The 23,902-nt window shown below is 39.0% G+C and overlaps 1 protein-coding gene across 11 annotated transcripts in view; it reads left to right on the top strand.

Annotated features, from left to right (window-relative positions):
- snap91a (synaptosome associated protein 91a) overlaps nucleotides 1-23,902 on the top strand; it is a 63,110-nt gene that overhangs the window by 9,495 nt on the left and 29,713 nt on the right. For all 11 annotated transcript variants that reach the window (XM_088326469.1, XM_088326463.1, XM_088326472.1 and 8 more), the window contains exons 2-9: nucleotides 13,122-13,264; nucleotides 19,023-19,098; nucleotides 19,331-19,433; nucleotides 20,258-20,351; nucleotides 20,467-20,578; nucleotides 21,821-21,927; nucleotides 22,020-22,061; nucleotides 22,438-22,499. In XM_088326469.1, the coding sequence (XP_088182595.1) occupies nucleotides 13,122-13,264; nucleotides 19,023-19,098; nucleotides 19,331-19,433; nucleotides 20,258-20,351; nucleotides 20,467-20,578; nucleotides 21,821-21,927; nucleotides 22,020-22,061; nucleotides 22,438-22,499 (739 nt within the window). The remainder of the gene's footprint in view (nucleotides 1-13,121; nucleotides 13,265-19,022; nucleotides 19,099-19,330; nucleotides 19,434-20,257; nucleotides 20,352-20,466; nucleotides 20,579-21,820; nucleotides 21,928-22,019; nucleotides 22,062-22,437; nucleotides 22,500-23,902) is intronic.

The following is a 23,902-nucleotide window of genomic DNA, read 5'->3' as shown; positions in this document are numbered from 1 at the left end:
TCTCGAAGTCGCCCACCCTAAGAAGAACAGAGAGAGAAGAGAGAAAGAGAGGGACAGATAGAAAGAGAGAAATACAGAGTAAAATGCAAAAAAGGGGAAAAGAGAGTTAGAGAGGTGGGGAGAGAGTAGGAAAGAGAGGGATAGAGAAAATGAGAGACGAGAGTGAAAAGGGGGAAGAGCGAAAAGGAGAGACAAAGAAGGAAAGAGGACCAAGAAAGATAGAAAGAGCGAGTCTGAGTGGATTGAGTTGGATTCGTAAGGCTCCCCCGGGAGAGAGCCCTTCGCAGGACACCACGTAAGGTTCCTAGTCTTTGTCCTGCTCTGCTGCTGTGCTCCCAGCATACCACACCGTTGCGTTGTATGCCAGAATGCTCTCCGCCGTGGCTCTGTAAAACGACACCATCAGCTTCTATTCGAGGTTGGTTTTCCTGAGCATTCTCAGGAAGTAGTCACTGCTGTGCCTTTATACCACAGCTCTGGTTTTTGCAGACCAGGAGATGAGCACTCCCTGGATTAAGGGAGTGGACTCTCTCAACAATAGTCTCTATTGATTATGAGTGGATCTGACTTGACATGACAATGGTGGTTTGAGTAATGTAATTCCAACCATTTTTCTGTCATCGAGATAGATTTCTTTCTTGATTGTTCTTTTAAAGACTGTTGCGCTTCTGCCTCTTGTAAAATGCGGCCTTCCTATACAATGTAATTTCAAACCTCCACTGTGGCTTAGCTGGAAATCCACCTAGGGCCCAGTGCATTCTGGGTTATTTCCCTTTGCTGTTTATTGCTTGGAGGGGTGAGAGGAGCTATAAATAAACAGTGTGCTTTCATGGTCCATTCATGTGTAATTTTCAAAAGCATCACTCATGCAACATGACTTGAATCACCGCTTCATGCGAACACATATTTAAAACTCTTACTGATCCTATTGTGATGTGTTAGTATGCAAAAACGTTGCACAGTACTACACTTGTATTGCTCATCTTGAGCTTTGTTTTGAGACTGATTTCATGTGGATGTGCTGTAGCTAACTGAACTATGTCATCTCAGTCAGGTGTAAATGTGTCGCGAGTGCAAAATTTGTGTGATTACTTGTTATAATTTAACACATAATGATTGCCTGTGTTTCCACTTATCTCTGATGCACTTTGTGATTAAAGTCAATGCAAAATGGACCAGGCAGTATTTTGTGTAGAGAAATACACATAATTGGGATCCATTAAATCGTATCAATTTTCCCAACCAACTGCCCAATCAATAGATAATTAAGAAAACATCTGCTGCCATAGAAAGTAACACTTAAGAGTGGCTTGTCTGCACTACTAACAAGGACAAGTGGGCACATTAAACACAGAAGCTGGCATTTGGCGAGCACTTGAAAAAATGTTAACTATTGAGAAAATTCTAAATGTAAATTGGATTTCTATCTCTGGAAAAAAATTGTGTGCGAAAGTAAAATAACAAACCTTTAACAGTGTGCTTGACTCTGATAACCGGAAATGTGGAAGCTGTCAAAATTAGCCAGTCACATTTAAACTCATTTTTAATGGTCAGGATACACCTGCCCCACCCGTAGTACCTCTAATGAGCCACATATCATATGTAATTCCTGAAAGGCACGTTTGGTACAATTAATTTAAAAGTCCTCCACTGATTAAAGGGTTTCAGGTACTGTCACAACCGGTACGAGCAGGGGACCCAACTGCGTAACATTTCACTCAATGCTTTAAGAGATTGGGGAAGTCAGGGCGAGAGGAAAAAAACGGCAATTTGCTGCTCGCTGGGCAGGAGGAGTAGTAAGCATTCGCAAACGAAGCGTGGTCGGAGATCGGAACAAGTCGGGCAGCCGGGACAGGAGGCGTAGCGTGGTCGGAGATCGGAACAAGTCGGGCAGCCGGGATGGGAGACGGAGTGTGGTTGTAGGTCGGAACAAGTCGGGTAGCCGGGACGAACGGGAAGCCAGGGATCGCTACAGTAAACAAAATCGGGCAGGATATGGGTAGCCGGGACAGGAGAACGGAGCTTGGATCAGGGATCGATACAGGAAACAGAATCTTGATACGGGTAGCCGGGACAGGAGAATGGAGCTTGGATCGGGGATCAATACAGGAACCAGAATCAGGATACGGCTAGCCGGGACAGGAGAATGGAGCTTGGATCGGGGAAACAGGTCGGGATCAAAACAGGAGCCAAAGTCAAAAGTGCTTGCGTTGCATGCGCTGAGGTTCGCAGACGGACTGACAAGGGGTGAACAAGAATAACGTGCTTAAATAGGAGGACTAATTAGGGAACGAGTGGCAGCTGGGGCTGAACGAGTGAGCGCAGGTGAGGGCAATTGGCAAATCATGACAGGTACAAGCTGTGGCTCCAGCAGTACTCCAGAAAATAGTATATAATTTATTTCATTGAACATTCTAAAGTCATTGCACACAATGAAATTATTTAGATCCAGGTTGATTTTTGAAGGAGACTATGGATCTACTTTTAATATATAAGTAATATATATATATATTTATATATATATACAATATATATATTTTTTTTTTAGAGGATTGGATTGTGTGCCACCAGTTCAACACTTTCTTGAATGAATGTGGGGAGTTGTAGAGCATGCTTGTTATTGATTTTTCAGCCTTTTCTCACATTTGTATGTATTTCATGTTTGACAGTGATTCCTTGTTAGCCTGACTAGGTGTCCTAGCGATATTGACCCCCGAAGGGACGTCTTTTCTTCCTTTGCATGTTCATTTAACATAAACCTGAAGGTTGCAAGACACAAATTGTAAAACAAACCCTGAGGTGAGGCAGTTCCATTAAGGATTTTGTTACAATAAAATAGATAAAAGCAAATAAAAGAGAATATTCTAGGGTTGTTAGTACAGAATTTGGCTGCAATGGTTGTGCACTTTCAAAACGAGGGAGAATGATTTGTGTACCAAAGGTGCGGATCACAGCAGGCTATGACAAAATTAAAATATAAGTCAGTGGAAAATTCCAAAAATCTCAGCTTAACACCAGTCGTTTGTCCAGACCAAATCCTGCAGGTGGTTAGATAAGTCTCAAGAAAAGACTCAAGGCCTCCCCCCAAAACAGTGAATCAGTACACCACTTAGGACAATGTAGAGACTAGAAGCATGAATGCATGGATACAGTACATGGAGAGTACAGAAGACAGTAAGGAAATAGGTAAGTAGCTACATTCAAATATATAGATGATTGTAGGGTGCGTTAATAGCCACTACATGATTAACATGATTAAAACATAAATGTGATGTTTAAAAGAATGAAACTGATATAACTCCAAAACTCCTAAAATTATGACTATATATATGCAGTGACACATTTCAATATTACAAAGTACCCCCCGGCCCCCCAATTGCTTTTGATGCTGTTTCATCATTTGTTGAATGAAATTTACCGTGTTAAAACACATGGGAGACACTGCAATATTCCTCCCCAAAAACTATACATCCGAAGAGGTGAAAAAACACAGTAAGAAAACTGGGCAGTGAAGCTGCCAAAAACAAAAATGAAGGACCTCAGAGATTTATGCCAAGGTCTGTGTTTGTGACAGCAATCTACTTTTCTCTTTTTCTTGTAGGCCAAAAAAATATTACGTGCATGACAGATAGATTACTGATTTATGCTGTTCATCAGGCAAGGAGGCAAAGTGCTTGGGCAGACTTCTTGTTTGTCCAATCAATACAAGTCAGTTTTGTTTGCCAAAAGTCCGTAAAACAAGTCTTTCATCATGTACATCATTGGTGTCTCCTATTGTTCTCTTTTTTATGATGTTGAGTTAAATCATTACTGCAGCATTTATGTCAATATTTTATTTGGGAAGTTTTGCTCATACCTAAACTTATCAATGGTTGAATACAGTGGTACTTTATTAGTTGGGATACAGTGAGTGTATTACATTGTTAGGTGTCAATTATCCTTGTTTTTTGAATAATGCTATCAATCTATACAGTTGGTGAACAAAAGCTTAGCAATGCACTCAGGATTATGACATATTGCATGGTAGATTTAGCGATGAGGGTATAGGCTTTATATTAAGGTATTACCGCTTAATCTCATAATGATATGATTCGTGTAAAGGTAAAGGATGCTTTGTCTGAAAGTTACGATACACATGGCCAGTCATCACCAAAAATGTCCAAGTATCATTGAATAGCATAAAACATGCATTAAGTCAAGTCAAGTCATGTTTATTTGTATAGCCCTTAATCACTTTACAATACTAAGAATAAAACACTTTTTTAACTTATTTGTTGGATTGTTTTTCCAAAATAAAAGTATTACATTTTGTTCAAGATGTGTGACATGACCTGTCGTGCAGTGTGCTTTGTGTGTGTTGTGGACGTGCAGTATAGGGCATACAGCTTTGCATCACAGCAGGCTCCAGGCCACCCATGGATCACAGTAGGGCCGGGTTGCAGTGCATTATCTTCAGGTTTGCTACACGCCAGGCGCTCAGCCACAACTGGAGCTCATTTAGGTCATTCCTGGCGCTCATTTTGGCCGGGTAGCGGTGTACTAGCTTTGGCTTGGCTTTACAGCGGACCCTCAGCTATCTTCGGGCAGTGTCCCCTGCCCACTGCCCGAAGATGGCTGGGATGGGCTCCAGCACCCCCGCGACCCTACTGAGGATAAGCGGTGCAGATAATGGATGGATATATATATATATATCTATCTACCTTGGTCATATCCCTCAAGAGGGGTGACCGACAGCAAGACACACACATACAATAACAAAGAAAATAAAGGGGAAATAAATAGCAAAAAAACACACGAACATTTTTGGACCATGGCCAACCCAATTGCCCAAACACCCAAACAAGTTAGGCACCTCGGCACCCAAGTTGGTCATGCTTTCGTCCCTCCAGATGAAATGGGACACCAGAAAGCGGCCCTGTCACTCGGGTCAGGGTGACACAACACACTTTTTGTTCAACAGCAGGGCCCGACAGCTTTCACTGGTTTACCCCTGCCGCATCATACGGGTGCTCAGCCCATCCTTAAGAACGCATCCACAATCCCACTATCCTTTCACAACACCTCTCCTCTCCTTTCTATCACCAACAAGAGCTCTAGCCTCCATTATATGTAGACCTCTTTCCTGCAGTGTACAAATAACAACATCCATCCACGTCAATCGCGACCTTCCTCTTGGTCTACTTCCATTGACTTCTGCTCTGTAGATATATATATATATATATATATATACAGTGCATCCAGAAAGTATTCACAGCGATTCACTTTTTCCACATTTTGTTATGTTACAGTCTCATTCCAAATTGTATTAATTTAATCTCTTATCTCAAAATTCTACACAAAATACTCCATTATGACAATGTGAAAAAGTTTTTTTTTTTTTAACTTTTTTTTGATTTATTAAAAATAGAAAACTAAGAAATCACATCTACATAAGTATTCACAGCCTTTGCCATGAAGCTCAAAATTGAGCTCAGGTGCATCTTTTTTCCACTGATAATCTTTGAGATCTTTCTACAGCTTAATTGGAGTCCACCTGCAGTAAATTCAGTTGATTGGACATGATTTGGAAAGGCACACACCTATCTATATAAGGTCCCACAGTTGAGTGTGCATGTCAGAGCACAAACACCAAGCATGAAGTCAAAAGAACTGTCTGTAGACCTGCAAGACAGGATTGTCTTGAGGCACAAATCTGGGGAAGGATACAGAAAAAAATTCTGCTGCTTTGAAGGTCCCAATGAGCACAGTGGCCTCCATTATTTGTAAATGGAAGACACTTGGAACACCCAGGACTCTTCCTAGAGCTGGCCGGCCTTCTAAACTGAGCGATCGGGGAAGAAGGGCTTTAGTCAGGGGGGTTACCAAGAACCCGATGGTCACTCTGTCAGAGCTCCAGCGTTCCTCTGTGGAGAGAGAGGAGAGCCTTCCAGAAGGACAACCATCTCTGCAGGAATCCACCAATCAGGCCTGTATAGTAGAGTGGCCAGACGAAAGCCACTCCTTAGTAAAAGGAACATGGAAGCCCATCTGGAATTTGCCAAAAAGCACCTGAATGACTCTCAGACCATGAGAAACAAAATTCTCTGGTCTGATGAGACAAAGATTAAAATCTTTGGTGTGAATGCCAGGCGCCATGTTTGGAGGAAACCAGGCACCGCTCATCACCGGGCCAATACCATCCCTACAGTGAAGCATGGAGGTGGCAGCATCATGCTGTGGGGATGTTTTTCAGCAGCAGGAACTGGCAGACTAGTCAGGAAAAAAAGGAAAAATGAATGCAGCAATATACTGGACTGTCTCAGAAAATTAGAATATTGTGATAAAGTTCTTTATTTTCTGTAATGCAATTAAAAAAACAAAAATGTCATACATTCTGGATTCATTACACATCAACTGAACTATTTCAAGCCTTTTATTATTTGAATATTGCTGATTTTGGCTTACAGCTGAAAAAAACTCAAAAATCCTATCTCAAAATATTAGAATACTTCCTCAGACCAAGTAAAAAAAATAATTTTATAACAGCAAAACTAAATCAAACATTTGAAAATGTCCATTGATGCACTCAGTACTTGGTTGGGAATCCTTTTGTACGGATTACTGCATCAATCCGGCGTGGCATGGAGGCAATCAGCCTGTGGCATTGCTGAGGTGTTATTGATGCCCAGGATGCTTCGATAGCGGCCTTCAGCTCATTTGCATTTGTAGGTCTGGTGTCTTTCATCTTCTTCTTAACTATACCCCACAAATTCTCAATGGGGTTCAGGTCAGGGGAATTAGCAGGCCAATCAAGGACAGTGATGCCATGGTCAGTGCACCAGTTACTGGTGGTTTTGGCACTGTGGGCAGGTGCCAGATCATGCTGGAAAATGAAAACCTCATCTCCATAGAGCTTTTCAGCAGATGGAAGCATGTAGTGCTCTAAAATCTCTTGGTACACAGTTGCATTTACTCTGGACTTGATGAAACACAGTGGACCAACACCAGCAGCTGACATGGCTCCCCAAACCATTGCTGACTGTGGGAACTTCACACTGGATTTCAAGCAACTTGGATTTTGCTCCTCTCCAGCCTTTCTCCAGACTCTGGTGCCTTGACTTCCAAATGAAATGCAAAACTTGCTTTTGTCTGAAAAGAGGACTTTGGACCACTCTGCAACTGTCCAGTGCTTCTTTTTGTGTCTGATGGAGGGTATCAATGATGGTCCTCTGGACAGCAGACAGATCAGCAGTCTTCCCCATACTTGTGATTTAGTTTACTGAACCAAGCTGAGTGTTTTTAAGGCTCAGGAAACCCTCGCAAGGTGTTTCGAGTTAATTAGATGATTCAGGTGATTAGTTGAATAGCCTACTTGTATACTTTTTCATGATATTCTAATATTTTGAGATAGGATTTTTGAGTTTTCTTAAGCTGTAAGCCAAATTCAGCAATATTCAAATAACAAAAGGCTTGAAATAGTTCAGTTGATGTGTAATGAATCCAGAATGTATGACATTTTTGTTTTTTTAATTGCATTACAGAAAATAAAGAACTTTATCACTATATTCTAATTTTCTGAGACAGTCCAGTATAGAGATATCCTGGATGAAAACCTGCTCCAGAGCGCTCTTGACCTCAGGCTGGGGCGAAGGTTCATTTTTCAGCAGGACAACGACCCAAAGCACACAGCCAAGATCTCAAAAGATTGGCTTCAGAACCACTACGTGAATGTCCTGGAGTGGCCCAGCCAGAGTCCAGACTTGAATCCGATCGAACATCTCTGGAGAGAGCTGAAAATGGCTGTGCACAAACGTCTCCCATCCAACCTGATTGAGCTTGAGACTTATTGCAAAGAAGAATGGGCAAAACTGCCTAAAGATAGGTGTGCTAAACTTGTGGGATCATATTCAAAAAGACTTGAGGCTGTATTTGCTGCCAAAGGTGGATCAACAAAATATTAAGCAAAGCACTGTATATATATATACCTGTGTATATATATATATATATATATATATATATATATATATATACAGTATATATATATAAATTGCATTTAAAGATGTAGGGTCAATCTGCTATTCTGTAACCACTGACTTTAGAAAAAGAAAAGGCTCAGGAGAGGACTTGCACAGGGAGCGCAGTTGCTGTGTTTTGCGGAAACGTGGCTCACGTTTAGCATTCCGGACGCTAATGTGTAGCCACCCGGAGCTACTGGGAGCAATCCGGCTTCAGCGCTGCTACGGAGACACGAAAGCCTGGGGGAATCGGAGAGGAGGCGGACTCGCTAACACGAGGTGGTGTATCCCTGGACACAAGAAAAGATTTCCATCTGCCGCAGGGATGTTGGAACTTTTGGACTAGCGTGTGACGTCATCCACTCCGCAACAAGCACCCCTAGGGCATCATGTTAATCTGTTAATAAACAACGGGGTAGACTGCTGGAAGTGTGAATTTCCCTATGGGGATGAATAAAGTATCTATCTATCTTTAAGGTCAGATTAGATTTCTTAGCTTGAATATTTTAGCACAGTCCTTTCCGGTTCAAAATCCATTGATGCCTTATCTCGTTATTTTGAGTGTTTACTAAACTATAAACTAATCACTCAAAATAAAAACATATTTTAGACGTATCTTGACTTCCATTTTCATTTTGTTCTAAATTAATTAAATTTTTAGATATGCCATTGATTTAACATATTGAGTAAGACCAAAGCGATGTGTGCTTTTTAAATGGTTAGCATTGTGTATTTGTTATATTTTGTAAAAGATAACGTGTGCTGTGTAGTTCTGCTGCTGCTAGTTCTTGAAATCCACAACGTAATTGGGTGCAGATGTAGCGACTCTATTATAGTTATCAGCAGTTGATGACTCTGTCCTTTTCAATAGATAGGCTCACTATGCAATTACTATGAAAGGTTTTATCTACCCGCTTCTTCTACAGTTGAATTTTCGCGGCCATTGGAAAGAACCAAAATTGATTTTTGGGAAAATTCACTAATATCCTCTCAGTTTATAGCAGGTCATTTTATTTGAGAAAAAAAGAAGATCTAAGTCTCTAAGCGTAAATACAGTACTGTGGATTCTATTAAGATAATGTAATCAAGTCTTTAGAAAATAACATGGCCTGTCAGTAAAATGTGTTGTTTATCTTAATGTCATCATATTTAATTTTGTCTTTAAGCCTCATAATATGAATGTAATAATTAAAGATGTTTCCAAGGACTACATCTTTTTATGTCAAGAAAGCAAAGACATTTGATGCCTGGCTATTTTTCATAAACAAAACCTGTATCATTAATTATATAGCGGCAAGTTGCCCAGACATTCTAAAGTGGTAACTGTTTATCACTGTTTGTCATTGTATGCAAACACACGTGGTCACACACAGATGACACTTGAATAATAGGAAAAGCTACTCTTTTATGCAATAAAAGATTATTCTTTCGTTCATAACCTGCAATGCGTGCAATTTGAATACTGTATAGTGTTCCCATGCTACTTAGCTATTCGGTTATTGTAGATTGACTCTCTCTACTGAGCATTTTCATTTTCTGATCTATGTGTCGCATGTCTTTTAGTCCGAGTCAAAAGATTTAGAACCTAGGAATTTAAAACTGCATTAGGAGATCCATAGTTACTTTCATTTTGCATGTAAAAATTGACTTTTGTTTAGAACAGCGTGAGTTTTGGTATAGGATTGATGCCGGTCACTCACCAGCAAGAAATAACGTACCGGTAACAGTGTACCTTTAAACTGAATCATGGAATCCTACGCTCACACGTGCACCGAAAAACTTATTGGGTATTTTAAAAATGTCTTCAAATAGTTTACATTTGATTTTCTTATAATAGAGGTAAAATGAAAATTAAAGACTTCCATTTAAATGTGAAAAACAACTACGGTATTAAGATTTGTTTGTAAAGAATCCCAAATATTTTCTACTACTTTAAGTAAATCTTACTGCTCATTGTCAAGTATAATATTTACATGTGTGGGTAAAAATCAAGTCACTTTTATATGGTTCGATTTTGGTGATCATGGTTTAAATCCTGACAGTGTGGTCCTCCCTCAGTTATTCTTTCTCTGATAAGTATACAGTTTTGTAGACATTCAAAATAAGGAGAGCAGACATTGTTGGCATACAAAAAGAGAGATACAATAGATGGCTAAATGCGGGAATTGAAATAAATGTTTTTCTCTAAAGGGGAATTTCCGTTTTATTTTAACTTTTAAACAATGGCATATGTACTGTGTACATGCTTTGTTTTAATGAATGAAAAACGTGATGTAGTGATAGGTTTATAGTTTAGTAAAGACTCAAAATAAGGAGAGATGACATAAAATCATTTTGAACTTGCTAGGAGACCAGAAGAGTACAGTACTCAAGTCCTCAGTATAAGAAAATTCAAATCTGTTCTAAAAGTCTTCCCCTGAGCCCAGTCTTCTTTTCAAAACCTCTAGGTTACAAAATGCAGATCTGCCCAAAAGAATCTGGAATTCAAATGACAGGAACATTATTAGCCTTTGATGAAATTGATGCAAACAGTGCAAATTAATGAACGACGATGAAGAATAATAGTCAAAATAACGAACAACCCCTGCATCCTATGCAATCTAGTTTGCATGTGTCCAATATTAAATCCAAAAACAAGCAGAATAAACTTATCAATATTTATTATTATCATTCCCCACCTCTTATTTTCTATCTTAAGCTGCCCTATCAATTAAATGCTAAAAGTCACATAAAAATATTTTGTTACATCAATAGAATTTGCACTCTGTAGCACTTAGCTACGATACACCTGAACCCAATAAAGTTTCAAATAGAGCTGACCAATCCGAGTACTATCCTAATGTTACACCTCCTCAGCATGGATTGTCCCAGGTTTTGCAACCATTGGGTGGGAGTCGGGGAATAAACAGTGCCACAGTCTGTCGGACTCAGTGGGAAGAGAGTAAGACACACACAGGAGAAGTGTGGGACGATGCAGGCTGCTGACTCATCATGCCTGGCGGGCTTATTCTGTATGTTGTTTAGGTGTGCATTTGTAACGTTAAAGATGACAGTAGATATGGCCATCAATGCACATTTTCAACAATGTTTGTTACTTACAACCTATGCCAAAGTGACTGATCGGGAAGAACGGGAGATTTCCCGAAGGGCTGGCTCATGTCAAGGTGGAGTTTGGGATGGCTGGATGGGAAACATAATCTTAACATGTGTCTCTCACTTGCACTGTCTAACCTTACTTGTGCATACATTCTTTAGTCAGCTATTTGGCCAAATTCAGAGGAACACCAACATTGCAGATGTAATGAGTGTTACCAGATTTCTGATTAAAAATTAGAGCCGTGTTACACGCAAATAAGTAGGGTAATTATAATCTATGAATAAATAAGTAAAGATGTGAAAAAATAATATTTTTATATAATAATTAATTCGGCTATTGTCACCATTCATGTTTTTCCAAAATAATGAGGCATCTCTACATGATAAAATCTCTGCTGTTACTGGCACATGCACAATAGCGTTTCTGTCTCAAGCGGTAACACAAACATACAAAATAGCGGTGTCAACATCAAGTGCGTGTAACAAAAAGTCTGTGTATTGTCTGTTGATATCCTTGCAACATCTATTGCAGCCTAGCCATCCTGGACAGGTAACTCGGAGTAACATGGAAGTCAATTTCATGTTGGATTTATTTGCTCTACATCTTCATGCAGCTTTTTAGAACAGGGGATGGTGTAATGGTAGTCTTTAGTCTGTATAGCCCTTTTAGACTTCTTGTGATTAAGGGCTGTATATATAAACTTGACTTCAATTGCATTATACATTTATTTATTAAAATAAATTGATTTTATGTTGAGTGATTTTTTTTTTAAAGAATAAACTTTAAGGACATGCCGTATAGCTCAGATTAGTTTCAAACACTGTGCTCTATGTAATGTTTTTTTTCTTAATTGTTGAGTAAACGTTGTTTTATAAATAGACTGATACTGCGGATTATGATGTTTTCTGCAGTGAAATCTCCCATTGTCCCCCTGAGGGTGGTAAACACATGGTTTGTAATGATAAAGTAGGGGTTCAATTCATTCCCATCAGAAAGTGATTATACAGCAGCAATAAATCATTCTGGTAATAGCGCATAATTCTAGCTTAAATCAATAGCATATTGTAAGAGTCAAGTCATGTTTGTTTGCATAGCCCTTAATCACAAAGAGTCTCAAAGGGCTGCACAGACCACAGATTATTGCAAACCACACACCATCATAACATCATCCCCTGATCTCAAACCTACATGAGGGCAAGGAAAAGCTCAAAAACCTCAACATGAGGTAAATGAAGAAACCTTGAGAAGGGACTGCACATGAGGTAATCCCCCTTCCAGGATGACCAGGCTGCAATGGATGTTGCAATAACAAATACACAGATATTGTCAAAATAAAAATATAGGTTATTCATATGTTATAGCGAGCCTGGACGTGTGTCAAACAGGTCAGTAGTCGGTTTGGCCGTACTTACCATCAGTGTAAGACTAGCAAGTGACAAATTACTAAAATGGGAAAAAAACGCCGGACAACCACCATCTTGCGCATCTCCTATAACTTCTTTGACATCCAACGTGTTTACATGGTCATTACAAATCTTTTCCCGGATGCATTGAATCTTCTTATTGAAGAGAACCCTCAAGAGCTAAATGGGTAAAAACCATCTGAAATAATCTGCTGCAAAAACAACAAAGTACCAAATTACTTAAAAGAAAAAAAGCTATTTTCCCCGTAGACTTGCACTAGGCCTGAGAAGGCTGAGAAAAGGCTTGCCTTGGTAGAGCATTGAGAATGTAAGAATGAATTTGAGACACCAATCACACATGTATAAACAATGTACACAAATCCATATCGATTTGATAAAATGTGTTGTTTGGCATACAAAATGTCGACAATGCAGAAGTTTGTGCATACAAGGATGCATATTCCATTTAGGCACTTTTATCTAGTAATTTCCTGTAAGTCATGTTTTGGTTTCTGTCTTTTTATCACTGCATTTTTTTCATGTCATCCTGATTTTATTAACCTAAGTTCCAATATATCAATGATAACATCCTCCTGCATTCTAACTCTTCTCTTATTTAAATCCTAGATCTGATCCAGGCCTCCCAAGACTCTAATGTGAACGTCCCTCAGATGGCTGATACGTTGATTGAGAGGGCAGGCAATGCCAGTTGGGTGGTTGTTTTCAAGGCCCTGATAACAACACATCACTTGATGGTGCACGGCAACGAGGTGAGAAGACACTTACATTCCGTCTTCAGGCTTAGCAACAATGGGTCTGATTATATTGTAAGATCTTTAATACCCTTATTGGTAATCCAAAATTCTTAAACATGAAAATTGTGGGAATATGGTACATGTTTTTTTAAATTAAATCTTTATATGTTTGATCAATATATTCCAAAAATTTGTCAAGATAATGCATTTTGAAGAGCGCATGTCTTGTATATGTTAGCCTGAGCTGTGATGTCATCAGAAGAACACGACCACCACTAGCATTCCAGTAGGTATATTGTTTTACGTGTTAATCAGTCAAACAGTCTACAAGTGTTTTAGACAAAGTTTTGGTCGTTTTTGTGGAGAATGCCCAGGTGTTGTGTTGTCGGTAGATACAGTAATTGTACAACAAAGGGAGATCGGCCAATAAGGGGGTAACTGGCAAAAAAAAGCCACCAATGGGCAGCTAACTGGGACGATCAATGAAAGGCGGCCCCAGCTTCGGTGTAAAAACACGAGGCTGCCCGACCAAAAAGCAGTCCAAGCGGAAACTAACAACGAAAACTGGCAATGGCTATGGCGAGAAAATTGGCTGTTGACAAACAAATCAAGGAACACGGCAAAACCGGCACTAACACTAGGCTAGCCGATCAAAATACAAGAGGTGAGCAGCCAGGCTAACCTTGAACCAACGACAAAAAACGGCTATGGCTATGGCTACGGCGATAAATATAAAGCCGGCCGGGTTTAAAGCAAGGGACATGGCTCCAATACCAGCAAGCGCCAACCAGGAAAACAGAAAAGCCTTCAGCAGCCCTGACGGTAACGGTAGCTAGCCGGACATACTTATAACAATTGTGACTCACGCTGCTAAAAACACAAACAAAAAGCCACAATTGCCTACTTCCAAGCAGGATTGAGCATTATGCCATTGCTGTTCACTCCAATCGCTGTCTGTTTCAGAGCTGGACTCACATGATTTTTAATGCGATTAGCTATTTCTAAAGTGTTGTGTTCCTTCAATGACGTCAAACAGGCTAGATCAGTCAAATTTGAGACAAAATTTCTCGAATTCTGGGTGCGTGGAATATTTAGCAAAATATTTGCATAATTGTTGGGAGAACTACACGTTTTGAGAAGGGATCGACTTATATGGGTTTTTCAGGGCCAATGCCGATTTTTAGTATAAAGAGGAGGCCAATAACCGATATTTGGAACCGGTATTCATTTGCCGTAAAAGCTTAAAAATTGGCGTAAGAAATTTTTAATCATGTAATAAGAAAAAAATAATATTTGTTATTAATTCAAGTACAACTTTCATAGCTCTATGAAAATGTTTACATTAAATGAATTAGCATTTCAACACGACCAACATAACTATTCATTTACTTAAACCAAAAACTAAGGAAATAAGATTGGGCTTAGCAGCAATTTGCATAAAGGTAAGACTAGGCTGAGAGAAGCACAAGAGAAAAATGGGCAGCATCGTCAGACAATGACGTAAAGTTTTAGTTTTGTCCACTGCATGTCACCAAAGTAAAGCACCACTCCTACAGGTGTATTTACTGACTATCATTTATCAACGAGGTAGCGTTTGAAGAAATATCCTACTGTTATTTTAAACATGTTAACTACACTTTTTATCTCTTAATCACACACATACTTTTCTACCATGGCACGGGTTGAGTCAAAGGCATGTTTGGACTCAGGAGTTAGCAGAGCTGTCTCTGTTTACTCCGCTCTAATGTTATTATCCTTCTCATTGTAAAGTTAGTATTAGTTGTGAGATGTAGAGCTCTGGAATGTTTATTGCGTGCTACACGTATGTTGTAGGCTTGCTCCTGTCTGCAGTGTGTGGAGTCGGGGAAGCTATAGCTTCAGTGGCTCCTCCCAGAAGGCGCAGGGTGGGTAACGAGGATAAAGGATGAGTAGAGGCTTGGCTGCATCTGAGCACAAATAATCGTCCCGTCAAAAAAATAATAATGCCGATACACATATCTGTCAAATTCCCAAATATTGGTGCTTATAATCATCCAGCCCGATCATCGTTCCACCTCTAGTTCTGTGCCTGATTCCGTACATTTAACATGTGTTTGAGTATTCAAATTTGTTAAAATTAAAAGTCATGCATTATTGGGTTTAATATGTGAAAGATTTTACACTCATGCACCAAAACCCAAATGAATAAATAATAACTGACGTTTAGTCCATGACTGCATCGATCATCGCGAATCAGAAGTTGCATTCAATCCAGAGGTAACAGAAAGAGTAAAAAATTACCACTACCTCAATGCTGTTTAAAACCTTGATAATAATAATGCATTTGAATTCTAAAGAGATGTATTGGACCCTCTGAGCATGTTCCAGTGGATGAATTATTTATCAACTCACACATTGATAATTTGGTGGTGGTAAACTGCATACATAGCCACCGTTGCCCTAGGTCAGGCTAACAGAAGCGTGGAATCCGCCAGCAGACAGAGCTGAGAGAAGCACTAGAGAAAAAAGAGCCGCATCGTTAAACAACGAAGTGCAGTTTTAAGTATGTCCACTGGATTTCGCCACAGTTAAGCACCACTCCAATAGATGTATTTTCTGACTACCATTTATCAACAGAGAGCATGTGGGGAAACATCCCGCTGTTATTTTCCTTAAAACAGAAGTCACAGAGGCGCTGTCTAAGGCAATATGGTTGCACTTACCAAGAATAAAAAATACACAATTGGAAAATCGCACCAGGGTGTATTTGCAAAGGTTTAGAGAAGTTTTAGCTCTTTTCCATTATAGATAGTTTTTTTTAATTCAGGTACAAATTTCATTAAAATAAAGAAAAAAGAAAAGTAAAAGAATACTTTTAAATCATTAAATCAATCATTTACTGTAATGCTAATGTATATGTTTAAAAAAAGGACTACTAATAATAATGTTTCTAGAAAGTTTGTGATATTCAAGAGTTCTTGGGGGTAAATTCCTACATTTCCATTACCTATTTGCTTTGCGGAAAACTGAGCGGATTTATAAGAAAAATCCTTCTGTTTCATGTCCATGTAACGGGGCCCAGGTGGATGGTCTAGCTCCAATACTAATACACTTCCCCTAACAGTCAAATACGGGTTAAACAACATAAAAATCCCAAAATATAACATTATAACTAGTCAGCAACCCTTGTTGCGCCACATCCACATGTGTTTTAAAAGCAGTTTTCCTAACTTCATATAAAGGTCTTCCACTGATGAAAGGGTTCCAGGCATGACCCCTGGCTCCAGCAGCACAGTACACTGAAAATAATGTATATTAAAATAACTCAATTGGATTTTTAAAGTGGTTGCACACAATTAAATTATTTGGATCCAGATAGACTTTTAATGTGGGCAGCACGGCGGCGCATTGATTAGGGCGTGTGCGGCACAGTTCTTAGGTCATGAGATCGAACCTCCTGTGTGGAGTTTGCATGTTCTGCCCGTGCTTGCGTGGGTTTCCTCCGGGATCTCCACTTTCCTCCCACATTCCAAAAACATGCATGTCAGGTTAATTGGCTGGCAACCACTTCAGGGTGTCCCCTGTCCACTGCCCGAAGATAGCTGGGATAGGCTCCAGCACCCCCGTGACCCTACTGAGAATAAGCGGTGAAGATAATGGATGGATAGATTTTTAAAGTACACTACCTGGAACAGGGCTAAGAGAACTACAGCCAGATGCAGCACGTCAGGCTTATTAATTCGGCCCACTCAACAACAATGGTACAACATATTATGAAAATACATTTAATGGTGTATAAAGTACAACTGATAGATTTTTTTTCTTTTTTTCCCCTCCCTTAGTTTTTCCTCTTGTATTGGTGAGGTTCATTGATCTGGCCCTTCTCCCAAAATTGTTAGCCCAATGTAGCCCGCAACTTACCTGACATAGAGCATAAGTTTGTATTCAGATGATTTGATTGAGCACCACCAGTTGACAAATTCAACACATCATTAAACTTAATGTGGGGAGTTGTAGAACACGTTGGTTATTGTTTAGTCAGCTTTTCTTACATGTATTTGTAGTGCATGTTCGACAGTGCTTGAGTCATTGCTTTCCAACCTAAAGGGTATGGGAACAACCTGTGAGTCCCTGTGAGCCTGACAAACTTATACAGCGAGGCGAATAAGTATTTAGTCAACCACCAAGTGTGCAAGTTCTCCTATTTGAAAAATATAGAAAGGCCTGTAATTGTCAACATGGGTAAACCTAAGCCATGAAAGACAGAATATGTGAAAGAATTCATTTCCAAAGTGGAAAATAAGTACCGGTATTTGGTTACCTACAAACAAGCAAGATTTCTGGCTGTCAAATATGTTTAACTTCTTCTTACAAGGTCCACCAGGGCTAAATTCAATATCTGTATTAATGGCCCCAGTTTCAACTCATTCTAAAAGTATAAAAGACACCTGTCCACAACCTAAGTCAGTCCCACTCCAAATTCCACTATGGCCTAGATCAAAAAGCTGTCGAAGGACACCAGAAACAAAATTGTATACCTTCACCAGGCTGGGACTGAATCTGCAATAGGTGAAACACTTTGTGTAAAGAAATCAATTGTAAGATACATTTTTAGAAAATGGAAGACACACGATCACTGATGATCTTCATTGATCTTGGGTTTCATGCTCCAAGATCCTACCCCGTGGTGTCAAACTGATAACAAGAAAGGTGAGCAAAAATCCTAGAACCACACAGGTGGACCTAGTGAATGATCCACAGAAAGCCTGGACCACAGTAACAAAGTCTACTATCAGTAAAACAATGCACAGCCAGGGACTCCTATCCTGCACTGCCAGAAGTGTCCCCCTATTGAATTTTAAACACGTCCAGGCCCGTCTGCGGTTCACTAGTGGGCATTTGGATGATCCAGAAGAGGACTAAGAGAATCACCAGATGAAACCAAAATAGAACTCTTTGGTAGAAATACAATTCTGGTGGGAAAAGAACACTGAATTGCATCTGAAGAACACCATACCCACTGTGAATCATTAGGGTGGAAACATCATGCTTTGGGGCTGTTTTTCTGCAAATGTACCAGGACGACTGATCTGTCTAAAGAAAATAATGAATGGGGCCGTGTATCAAGAGATTTTTAGTGAAAATCTCTTTCCATCAGCAAGGGTGTTGAAGATGAGGCATAGCTGGGTCTTTTAGCATGACAATGATCCCAAACAAACAGCCAGAGCAACAAACGAGTGGCTTGGTAAGAAGCATTGCAAGGCCTTGGATTGGCCTAACCAGTCTTTGGATAGCAATCCTATAGAAAATCTGTGAAGGGGGTTGAAAGTCCGTGCTGTCCAACGACATCCCCAAAACCTCACTGCTCTAGAGGAGATCTGCATAGAGGAATGGGTCAAAGTACCAGCAAGAGTGTGTGAAAAACGAGAGAGAGAGAAAAAAGAGTTCAAGAAAAATCTGTTATTGCCAACAAAGGGTACATAGCAAAGTATTGGGCTGAACTTTTGGTATTGACCAAATACTTAGCTTCCACCATGTTTATCAAATAATTTCTTTAAAAATCAAAAAATGTGATTTTCTGTTTTTTTCCCCCTACATTCCGTTTCTCATGGTTGACAATCACATGCCTCTCTAATAATGTCAAGTGGAAGAACCTGCACAATTCATTGTTGACTAAATACCTATTTGTCCCATTATACATATGCTGTTTGGCCTATTAACCTAATTGAGGGCCTAAACAATTGAATTTACCAGTCAAATTAAGCTTTTTTGTGATGTGTGTATTCTTTTCCAGAAATTTTTGCAGTTCCTTTCGTCAAGGAATTCTTTGTTCAACCTTGCCAACTTTCTGGACAAAACAGGCTCCCATGGTGGGTCACTATCATACCTGTAAATACTGCTCTATATTTTAACATTTTTCTATCATTAACTGTAACACACTTTTATGACCAGCAGTATTTCATGTAGACATCGCGAGCCTTACATCTTTTATGCTACACACCCACAAAATATTAGATTTGGTTGTTATTCTACCTCACATTGCTTCAGTACATTTATGAGTGTGTGTGCGTGTATCTGTTTGTGTGTGAATGTCTTCCTCAGGCTATGACATGTCCACCTTTATCAGGCGCTACAGCCGTTATCTCAACGAGAAGTCTTTTGCCTACCGACAGATGTCTTTTGATTTTATCAGAGTCAAGAAAGGGTAACGTTACTTGTTTCTTAAATTCTGCATCACTCATTCAGAAGGTCATAAAAACGTGTTTTGTTGATTCAAGGGACAATGATCTGTAACATTAAAACATAACGGCGCAGGATTTTGCTTTATACAGTCCATAAGGAAAACCATTTAGGAAATATTTACTTAAAATACAAGCATTTCAGAAATACAATACAAGTAATCAAAACAAAGTGCTGTATTGTGTTTGAATGCTGTATAAAATGTTGATTTTGGGGGTAGGGGGGCTAACTGACAGACAAAATATACAATGCAGTGAAATAGTTTATAAAGAAGCAGCAATCATGCTAACACCAATAATAGCTATTAAATTGTATTGTCAAGGTTGTCTTCTAATGGACAAGTACAAAAGTAAAAGAGTGTTTTTCATCCAGTAAAGTAATAGGTTAATTATATATAGAAATAGCCACAACTCCCAACAATACCCTTCCTTATTTGATTGAGAATGTTTCAATCTACATATTGGCAAACATATTTTCATTTCACCTTTGGAAAACATTGCACTTGTCAGAAAATCCGACACACAAATGCACATATTATGTTTTGTCTTTCGAAACAAAATTTAGCACATCATTTTCAATTATCTATAACTAATCAATCTTTTTTTTTGACAAGAGGACCAATTGCCATGTGTATTTTCGTCCCTATAATGTGAAAAAGACAGATCTCAAGTTTTATCTGTGCATTTCTGTCATTGTTTCTTTTCACAATGCATAAAAGAAAAAAAAAGACAACATGACAGCAACGTTATGGATGAGGGATTTAATATGTCTATGCATCCCATTGTCCAGAGCTGAAGGAGCGATGAGGACCATGACAGTGGAGAAGTTACTAAAAGGAATGCCAATTCTTCAAGGTCAGATTGATGCACTGCTGGATTTTGAGGTAAGTCATACTGAGGGAGACCTCACAAACTATCCAGCATATATTTTCGTTATTTTTTACCACTTCATTAATGTTTGTTTCATTATCTTCTTATTTATTGTAATTCCATTCAAAGGTACACCAACCAGAATTAAACCACGCAGTGTTAAACGCCTGCTTTCTTCTACTCTTCAAAGATTTGATAAAATTGTATGCTTGCTACAATGACGGCATCATCAATTTACTAGGTACAGTGTTTCTTTTTTGTTTTCTTTATTAATAACTACATAATAAGTATTCCATTGAATGTTACGTAGAACTGAGTTTCATTGTAGTACTCTTGTGCAGTGGTTCTCAAATGGGGGAATGTATAGCACCTTTCAGATATTCTTTTTACCCTCAGTTCTATTATAAACTAAGAAAACAATACTTAAAATAAATAAAATCCCTTGTGCTATCTGCCATATCAGACAATCTAGGTATTATTTCTTGTTAGATTTTTATTGTATTTTAAAGGATTTCGTGTACCTAGAGGGAGCTGACATAATTGTCCGCCACCCCGCGAAAGACCAAAACCTCCCCAAAAGGCTCAGGGAAGCGATTAAAAGAAAATGGTGTAATTTGGTCGCTTGGAATCTCCATGATTTTTATTCTACCTCGTGCTTCTTAGTGCTCATTTTTGTGTGATTCACACTAAACAGCAATATCTATTGGTCAAAGGATACACAACATCCCTTTAAATTGTTTTTTCAGTAAAATACAAAATACCAGTACATAAACCCCTCACTACTCACTACTTCTCATTTCAGTTATCACTGGTTCACTAATTCGGGGAAAGATATTGGAAAAAAAGAAGTCGGGGGGAGGAGTCAAGTGCATAGGCACCGGCACCTCTTGACTTGAGATCTCAGATGCCGATTGGCCGATTCAGATCATAGCGTCTTTCATAATGTATTGCGACCACTTTCTTCTCCTGCATCTTGCTAACTTGGCGTTTGTGTCAAGCTCCATCATGTTTCTCTCGCAAGCCCCCAACTAATATCACGTCAAACTCATGGCCCCTGCACCAGGTCCGGCCTGTTGGATGATTTATAAATAAATATCAGAGAAGCTAGTCTCTAGGTCATTTCTATCAAACGTAATTATTTTTTTAAAATATAACTAAACCAAATGCTTTTTCCTAGAGGGCAATGTTGAATTTCTATAGTGTGTTGAGATGGTTCAGGTGTAATACTGGATACTCTCAACTGTTCAAATAAACCAGTTAACACATTCAATGCCAAACATGTAAATCTTTTTTGCCATTGTTTCTGAATAAATGTGTTGTGTTGTGTATATGTAGGGTAGGCTACTAAAGCATAATACTTAAATACAAGGGTAAAAACTTGTGGGTTAACATTCTTTTGGTGATTCGGCCCCAGAGCCTAACTAAGTTTGACATCCCTGATAAAGAGTATACATTGTGATGACCTGATGACCTTGTCTTATAGAGAAGTTTTTCCAAATGAAAAGAAACCAATGTAAAGATGGCCTGGAGATCTACAAAAGATTTCTGACTCGCATGACTCGGGTGTCTGAGTTCTTTAAAATTGCAGAGGTGAGATTCAATTTTGCACATTGCACTGGATTGCTCAGCAGTCTTTGCTTATGATGGTAAAATGCTAAAATGTTAATAATTTATTTTTCTAGCAAGTGGGAATAGACAAAAATGACATCCCTGAACTCACACAGGTAAGTTCTACTAAATCTTTGACTAAATATTGGACATTGTTCAACAAAAACAGACGGTTATGCATCACTACATCCTAAGTCCTGCATTAAATAGATATTTACAAAATTAATCAATTCGAAACTGTATAACTTTTTGTTCCTACCGATATTAAGACGGATTCTGATAAACAATAACTTTTTTACACTGTATATTTAGAAATAAAAAAAACCTCACCAAAACCAATATGTTTGTGTGTTTGAGGTATGTCACCTAGAACATATTTATTTTTTATATAAATATTTTAAAGCAATTATCAGATATCTAACAATGTACAGTGTGTAATGACAAAATGTGTCAAATAATCTAACTATAAAAGGTATTTGTTTTTCCTCACAGGCCCCAGAAAGTCTTTTGGAATCACTCGAAACACATCTCAACACTTTGGAAGGGAAGAAGTCGTAAGTTCATGTGTATTTGTTTTATTACGACAGAAAAAATTGCTTAAAAATAGCAAAAACAAATGTGTGAAAAAAATTATTCCCACCAAAACAACAACATCAATATTTATTTTGTTTACTGCCTGAATAAAACACGATGTAGCTGCTTATTTGGGCTTTTGTTGGCCAAGTGTTTAATTGACTTTTCTACTAATCTTTGTTCAATACAATACAGAGGGGAATAAGTAGATAGTCTGTCATCAGTTCTTAATTTATACCATATATATTTACATTTTTTTTTTCATTGTTTGTACACTTTACTGTGATTATGTGTTTTATTGAATGGACCATTTACTGTAAGTTGAAAAATGTCATGCCATTGGTAAAACAACACTAAACCAAAGAGGTGTTCCAAATATGGCTTAGTTGCTCCATTTCATTTTAAGTTAAATACAAGTTTTTTAATAGCAATAGACTCACACTAAATTTCTGGTAATAATGACAAATTAAATTGAAAACATTGCTCAATAGTAATGGGAATACGGTTTTTGTAATAATTGAACATTACATCTATAGTAAGTTTTTATGCTATTAGGTATAATTATAACGTTGAAATGATTCTACTGTATTCTTTTGTGCAGATGTATTAGATAACATGTCAGTGAGAGTATAACACTAATTCTAATCAATGTGATTAACCCTCAGTTTCCACTTAAGCAAAGGAGGATTACTGGACAAATGACATTATATTTTAAGTACCATATATACTCAAGTATAGTCGATTAAAAAAAAATAGCCCTTTTTTTTTTCCTGATTTTTTTTTTTTTTTTGCCTACACCGGGTAGACGTCAGATCCAGCGCGCTATCCCTGGCGGTTTCCGTCACCGACAGCATAAAGGAATTAGGGGCCTTCGGAACTTAGGGCCCGGTCACACAGCCGTTTGCGTCTGAATCACGGCCAGAAATTTCTGCCTGTGAAGCAGACGCTGTTGGACGCTTTGAGATCGCCATACAGACGAGATACAGCAGTGCTTTACACGCGGTCGGAAATTCACACGCGGTTGGCAGCGCGAAAAAGTTTTGCGCTGCTCAAAACTTTAGACCACGTGTTAACCGCGGGCGGCACACGAGGTAATGACGCGGAAATGACGCGGAACGACGTGCTCTGGCCGCGGCCATGGCGTGGTTACACATGGGTAGGACGCGAAATTTCAGCGGGTAATCGTGGGTGGAGCACGGTCATAGCATGTTCTGCGCCTGTATCGCGGTGTTATTACGTGAAATTAGCGTGTTACGCGTGTGAAGGTCAAACGCCTTTCTCCGCGTATATGCAGCGCGATTTGCCGAGCACACGTCAGTTGTGCTCGAGACGTCAAGGGGTGGACATGGATCCCCGTCACCGTAGTGACCTCGTCTTAATCCAT

Source organism: Urocampus carinirostris, chromosome 2 (assembly GCF_059441175.1).
Source record: "Urocampus carinirostris isolate Australia breed hairy pipefish chromosome 2, RoL_Ucar_1.0, whole genome shotgun sequence".
NCBI lineage: Eukaryota > Metazoa > Chordata > Actinopteri > Syngnathiformes > Syngnathidae > Urocampus > Urocampus carinirostris.
Note: the sequence above shows the minus strand (reverse complement) of the source record. Positions and strands in the feature narration are given on the sequence as shown.